At 46.0% G+C, this 7,187-nt stretch overlaps 1 protein-coding gene across 4 annotated transcripts in view; it reads left to right on the top strand.

Moving 5' to 3' along the window:
* Window positions 1-78: 78 nt before the first annotated feature.
* The window catches only part of SFT2D2 (SFT2 domain containing 2), a 16,937-nt gene continuing 9,828 nt past the window's right edge, over window positions 79-7,187 (top strand). For all 4 annotated transcript variants that reach the window (XR_550964.1, XM_008579086.1, XM_008579087.1 and 1 more), the window contains exons 1-3: window positions 79-144; window positions 4,939-5,025; window positions 5,261-5,346. Coding sequence is in view for 3 of the 4 variants with exons in the window: in XM_008579086.1 (XP_008577308.1) it covers window positions 82-144; window positions 4,939-5,025; window positions 5,261-5,346 (236 nt within the window). In the remaining variant the exon portion in view is untranslated. The remainder of the gene's footprint in view (window positions 145-4,938; window positions 5,026-5,260; window positions 5,347-7,187) is intronic.

The raw sequence follows: 7,187 nt of genomic DNA on the forward strand, positions 1-7,187 counted from the left end.
CGAGCACCCGGAAGAGCTGTTGACTCAGCGAGCGCAACAGGCGGCCGCGGAGGGGCACGGGGCGGTGGGGACGAGGCCGGGATGGACAAGCTGAAGAAGGTGCTGAGCGGGCAGGACGCCGAGGACCGGGGCGGCCTGTCCGAGGTGAGTGCGCCCCGGCGCTGGGCCGCGCCCCCGGCCCGGGCCTCGGATGCCCGCGGGGTCCGGGAGACTCCGGGCAGGACTTCCAGGATTTCTTGGAAAGCAGCTCTGCCCCGTCTCCTCCGTCCTCCCCTGCAGGGCTCAGCGAACACCCCACCACACTGGCCGGAACCCGGGCACTTTGCGCAGGGCCGTCGGCGCCCGTGTCCTTTTTTGTCCTGCGCCCCTTCAGCCCTCCCGTCCCATCCCCCATCTAAAGAGAGGGCGGCGCTGGAAGAAAACCCCAGAAACATCTGCGAGTGCGAAGGCGGGTTTCGAGGCTGTCGGCCCCATCCCTGCAGACCAGAGAAAGCACTTTAGGGCCGGGCTAGGCCGGGGTCCCGAGAGCCAGGCGCAGGGAGTCCTCGCTGGGTAGGTCGCCTGGGCGGGCAGGGGCGACGGGGGCGGCGGTGGCTTCCCCGGCTCGCTGCCCACCTCGCGGCTGGGCTTGTGGCCGCGCCCCTGTGCTCCGCGCTGGGTTACTGCTCGGTTTAGGTTGTGGGTGTGGCACTGCCACCCGACCTTACGCCATCGCCGTGGTTGTAAAACTGTCACCCCCACGAAACCGTGAACTCCCCAAGGGCGAGGACCACAACTTGTTTCTGCGTCCACCCGTCCGCAGGTAGACTCTGTAGACACCCAGTGCCTCCGGAGACTGCCTGCATGTTTGTTTGCTTTATTAGAAAGGTTTCGATCGAGCTGAAATCCGGTCACTAATGCCTGTGTTTTAGAACCACACAGAATGATGTACTTCTATTCTGGGTGCTTTCAGCTTTTATTTTCATTTTCCTTTCTGGATGACAAAACAACATTTCTATTTACTTTTTGGTGTATTCCTTAGCCTCAGTTTCCTCATCTGTAAAATTGGGGTGGTGGATAAGATGGTATGGCCACTTTCCACAGGATACCTGAGTTTTTCCTCTAACTTGAGTCGGTATTCCTCGTGGTTTTCTCTGCATGATGCTTTCACCCACTTTTGTGGCTTCTGATTTCATTCTGAGTTTTGTTTCGTATGATAATGGTATCTCCAGCACCTCTGAAATCTCAGGATGTAAAACTTGCTCTCTGAATCTTCATCTTGAAGGAGTAACACTATAGGAATCAAGTTTTATATGAATTGAGGTTTAACATTTTTTGACATTTCAAAACAACTTTGTGAGTTCTTTTTAATTTGTTGCTTTTATTAATTGGTCAAGGCTCAGGAGTAATTTCATGGGTTCTCCCTTCTTGATTTCTGGTCTCTATTATAAATTCAAGTCGAACCTCAGACTGAACCTAGGTTCTGACACTTAGGTAGTTGACCCTCGTTACCTAGAGCTTTATGCTCCTTAGACAGTCAACAAGCTTTCATGAGCAGTGAGGCCTAAGAGGGAGACACTTTATTTTCATTAAGACTCTTGGGGAGGTGGAATGTTGATAGTGGGATGATGCAGCTATTAAACATTTAGAAAATACTCATGAAGCAGTGGACAGATACTCAAAATCAATGATGTAGTACAATTTGAAAACATAAATGTGGAGTTTTTTATCTGAGATAGTGAATGCCTGTGTTGGGTACAGTGAGGTGCTTTATAACATGTAAACGCAGGCACGCATTAAATCTATTTTAAAAAGAGTATGTGCTTCTCTCTTGTTCTACAATATTGCTGTCAGTTTTCTCTTTCTGAATGAGATTCCTGTTTATATGCAACATTGTAGGCACTTCCGGAGTCTTGAACTCCTGGGAAACATTTTGTAGCCGATGACTTCATTTTCATGGCTGTTTTAGCTTAGTTTTTACCTACTAGGTTAGGGTCTCCTTTAAAATGTTTGTGCTGACTTGATCCTCTCACATTTTCCATGGTTTTGAGGCTGGCAAAGCTAGAGGATTCTGTGGTGAAATTTGTCTTTTCTTGTGGTTAGTTGGATTAGGTGGCCTAAAAATCTCTTCAAATTCAATTATATAACCTGTCTGAGGTCACCAGAAGTGAGTACTCTTAAACATTTTTTGTTCTTTTAATGCAAACCCTAAAAGTATGACTTTATGTTTCTCCCACCTCTCTTAGGTAGTTATAAACTTTGCATGGCATGTCTAATCGTAAATAGCCTCATGATGAGTGTTCTGATTGATACCTCATCTTCATAAATGCACCTTAAGTCTTTAGTTTCAGTGAACTTCTTTCTGAAACTGTAGGTTTTATGTTTTCTATAAAGGATTCTAGGGACAAGGAGGGTATGAATGGTGCCCGATTTTAAAGTGCAGGGATGAAGCAGTATTCCTTTCTCACTTCTGGTTACCAGTCCTGATTCCCAGAACAATTCTTACTTTTACTTCTTGGCAAGAGTCCCTCTTCTCGCCACATTCTGGTGTCAAAGGGACCTTTGTGCATAACTGCCACTTAGCTTATGAGCACATTGCCTGTGAATTCTGTCCAGGTACTATATTTTAGCTACTCTAATTTCCAAAAAAGTGCACTAGATTGGCTTCCAGCAACAGAATTTATAGAAATATTTTACATCAACTGAGTTTGTTTTCATAAATTGGCAAGAAGCAGTTTTTTGCTTTCACTGAGTCCAGTTAGAAGAAGTGGAACAACAGCTTCCTCTTTCCCTGACCAAGCGTGCATGTGAAAGAACTTGCAATTGTAGTGGAAAAATAGTGGAAAAACACAATGGTGAGATTCTCCCCCTGTTGCCAATTTTGGTGGAAAAAGGTAACATTTGGGTGTATTAAGCTTGAGAAATTTGCAGAACCAAAGTGTCGCTTTCCTTTCTGAAAGTAGACATCAGGTACATGTTTTTGGTGGAACTGCTTCTCCTTGCCAGTGATTTTGATTTTTATGAGGGCTGGAATCTCACTGTTCTATTGAGACTGTTTAGCATTATAAATGCCAAGGCCAATTCAAATTTTGTACTTAACCTATGGTTTATCTTGTTAAAAAAAGAAAAAAAAGAAAAAGGTTGAATCTTTTTGAATATCCCTGTTGATGCCAAGTAGTGCTCAGACAACGAATCCAAGCCAGTCCTACTACCACTCTTTCTCCCTACTTGCGACTCCTTTTTTCTTTTTCTTCCCACCCTGGTAAAGTAAGTTCTTTGCATGGGTAGGAAGAGTTGTAGCTTTTCATTTTATTCTGTCCTTGAGGGGAGGTTAAAAAGGTTAGTTAGAAGTGGTCTCATTGTCTGGGGCCCAGGAAAGCCTGGTAACAGAGCATCACATGGCTCATTTTGGAGCCCAAGAGGGTTTAAGAAACCAGACTCCTCAAGAAGGAGAGGTTTTCCTCAGTATAGAACCAGATGGCTATCTGTCAGGTCCTTACACCTGCTCCCCACTGCATGTTACCATCCCGAAGTGTGCCTTCTATGCAGGGTCGCGCTGCCACAAGTTGATGCAAATTCTGTGTGTGTGTGTGTGTGTGTGTGTGTGTGTGTGTGTGTGTGTGTTACCATCCCGAAGTGTGCCTTCTATGCAGGGTCGCGCTGCCACAAGTTGATGCAAATTCTCTGTGTGTGTGTGTGTGTGTGTGTGTGTGTGTGTGGGTGGTATTGCAGTGTTATGAGCCCATTTTCAATATGTGTGAATATATGGGGGTAGGAAGAGAACCCTTTTTGATAACTTGACCTAAACACCTTTCTCCTGAGTGGAGATTAAGCCATTCTGTAGCAATACCTGCCACACCTGGGGGAGACTCTTGTCCTTCTCTTCAAGCTTCTGGTTTGACAGGTAGTATGGAGACAGGGTTGAAAACAGGTCCCTGAGCAGGATGGAATCAAGGCTGAGGGATTTGCTAGTCTTGCACTCTCTGTCACCACCTAGCTTCCTCCATTAGACGAGTGGAAACGTGGCAGGCAACTTTGGCCAAATTGCCGGATGGAGGCTGTGGTGGCCACACAAGGTGAGCCGTGCATGGAATATACACAGGGCCTGGCTGCCTTGCCTTGACTTTGGTCTTTCAGTGGCAACTATCTGTGTCCAGTATGGAGCAGCTGTGCTGACTTGCATCGGGTGGACAGACCGGGAAGGTCTGGTGCAGAGGCTTGGTTATCATCTTTGACATGGATAAAGAACCATTGGGAGATATTCATAGGTTCTCCTGTTTAGTAGAGTTTTTCAGAAGTCTTTGTTTCTCCTGAACTTTACTCCGGGGAGGGATTATTCATGATGGCAGAGAGTCAGGATAAGCAGGGCAGTAATTAATTAACCAGGATCCGTCTCACACTTGGGTGAATTGGCTGATGTAAATACATCTGCACCAAGAGTGAATAACATGGTTGAGAGTCCTGACAAGGATGAGAGCCTTAGCCCTCTGAGGACCCAGAAATGCTGCAGGAGCAGCAATTGCTGCAGCTTGGCTGGTTGGCATAGCAGAGGATGACCACTTGTCCCAGCTGCCTGAGTATTGTCCCCTCATTTTTTTCCTATTTCCTGGGACCCTGCCTGGTGGATTTCATGCCTTTCCAGTTGTGGCCCTTGTCCTGCCTGGGCTGTGGTGAGGCTCTGGGCTACTCTAGGGTCTCTTGCTTGTGAAATGGATTGTGCTTGAGGCAGGGAGTCTCCACTTCTGGAGATGTTCATACAGAGGCACAATAAGGTCTTAGCTGCTGGAGAGGAGATTCATGTCTGGATAAGCACTCACAGTTCTGATAAGAGCTCTGAGTGTGTAGGATTTCATGTTCCCTGCCTACAAATTAACACTGCTTCTAAGTTTAATTATGTGCTTCTTTTGGTTTTAGTAAATATACATATTTATATATGTAATCAGTTTTTTAAAATTTCAGGTTGTTGAGGCATCTTCATTAAGCTGGGGTACCAGAATAAAAGGCTTCATCGCGTGTTTTGCTATTGGAATTCTCTGCTCACTGCTGGTAAGATTTTCCTCTCTTCTCTATCATTTCCCCCTACGCTCCTTTGTTATATCTTTCCCCTCTCATTTACTTCCTTTTCTCTTGCTGTTCACTAAAATGCGTGGATAAGGGGAGAGAGAGAGATGAGGGAAGATGGAAACAGGCTCCGCAGGGCATCTGTCCTCTGTGAGCTCCTGGGCATGTGGCTGTGGTAGGGTAGGTTGTTCATGTGTAAATACTGTCCTTTAAATTCCAGGGTACTTTCCTGCTATGGGTGCCCAGGAAGGGCCTACACCTCTTTGCAGTGTTTTACACTTTTGGTAACATCGCATCAATTGGGAGGTAACTTTTTCTTTTTATCTAACCTTTGCCAGTCATTAGATGGGAAAATGGATGTGGATTGTGCTTGAGGGAGGTGGAGGAGGATGCTCCAGTAGTTTTAAGGATTTAGAGAGAAAAGAGGGAGTTAGAATATATCACATTCATATCCAATTATTTCAAAACATTTTATATCTTAGTTTTCTTTGAGACACCCCTGGGAGAAAGTAGGAAATATATTATTGTTGTGATTTTACTTTTGAGGGAACTGTGGCACAGAGTGGTTGAATGATTTCTCCAAGGTTTACAAAACATTCATCTCCATTGCTGTAGTCTTACTACTGAGACTGAGCTGATGGTTTTAAAGGGGCTCACCAGGCCAGTGGCTGTAAGTAAAACTGGGATTAGTGTTAGACCATCCCGGACCAGAGTATCAGCTCAGGTGGGCAGGGCAAATGATGGAGTGCTTCCCCCTCATGTGGGCAGCCCATTCTACATGCTGCAGGTGCACAAACATGCCAGGCCACGTTCATTCACTCTAATGCTTCCACCACACCTGTGCTGACAGTGCCAAGCCTGCCTTTCCATCTGGGAGCACTGGTCTGGCCTCTACCTGAATGACCTGTAGACGTATGAACTCAGTTATCTTTCCTCCCCCTTCCCCCTTCCCTTGATTTCTGTAAACAGCTTCAGAGTCCTGGGGGTCCAAGTTCTCCAAACCCCATATTACTCATCAAGGATTGGTGTTGATCTCTCTTACCTGGATCCTTTCTCTCTGTCCCCGTGGCTCTTTGTCTCTCACTGATTGACTTACAGGCTCAATGCATAAGTATTGATCACACTCTGTGCTGGGTTCTGAGGATACAAAGACAAATACAGTTTGGTCCCTGCCGCAGTGGAGCTCACTGGTCACCCAGGCAGAAAGACATTTAAGTGGATGACACAGCAGGATATGGAAAGAGAGATGCTCAGGGAAAGGTAGCTGACCTGATCTGACCCAGAGAGGCAGGGAGGGCTTCCTGGAGAAGGTTATACCTGAGATTGTCTTAGCTTTGGTCCGCATCACCTCTCACCTGAACTTCTATAAGATGCCTCTGTTGGGCTTCTTTGCCTCCTTTCTTGGTCCTCTCTAGGCCATGTTCTGCTGAGCTCTGGGGCCATTTGTTTATAGTTCTGTCTAAGCCCTTCGAGTGGCTCCCTGTTCCTCTCCACAGGTGAAGCCCGGACTCCTCTGCATGTGTACAAGCCAGGCCCTTCGAGATCTGGCTTCACCCCAGTCTCATTCTCCAGCCAGGCTGAACTTCTCATATTTCTCCAAACATTTTTGTACTTTTGCTGGTGCTGTCTTCTCTGCCTGGAGTGTTGCCCCATCTTTTCCTCCCCCAGTTTGGTGGGTACTTGCTCATTTGTCAAGACCTGGCTCAAAAGTCACCTCTTCTGTGAAGCTCTTCCTGATTACCTCCTCTTCCCCAGAATTGATGACCTTCTCCTTTGGGGCTTTCTGTGTCCCATCTATATTTGTGTGACAGCACAGGCAGCATCTTACTACACCTTTTGAGTTCCATTCATATAGAAGGTGTGCTAGGGATGTCTTTTGGAGCTTCGGAATTCAGTAGATGTGGGTTTGAATGCCAGTTCTTTGGATTCCTAGCTGTGAGATCTTGAATAAGTAACTTCTGAGCTTCATTTTCTCATCTCTAAAATAAGTGCAATAATACCTAACTCACAGTTGTTGAGGGGACGAAATGAGGTAGTTTATGTGTTATCTGGCATTTAGCAAACATTCAACAAATAATAGATGATGTAATAATCATCATTAGAATTATTCCCTGGAGATTATGAAAGAAAAAGAAATGTATTACTTT

The sequence above is a fragment of the Galeopterus variegatus genome, unplaced genomic scaffold, assembly GCF_000696425.1.
Source record: "Galeopterus variegatus unplaced genomic scaffold, G_variegatus-3.0.2 Scaffold1805, whole genome shotgun sequence".
In the NCBI taxonomy this organism is placed as follows: Eukaryota; Metazoa; Chordata; class Mammalia; order Dermoptera; family Cynocephalidae; genus Galeopterus; species Galeopterus variegatus.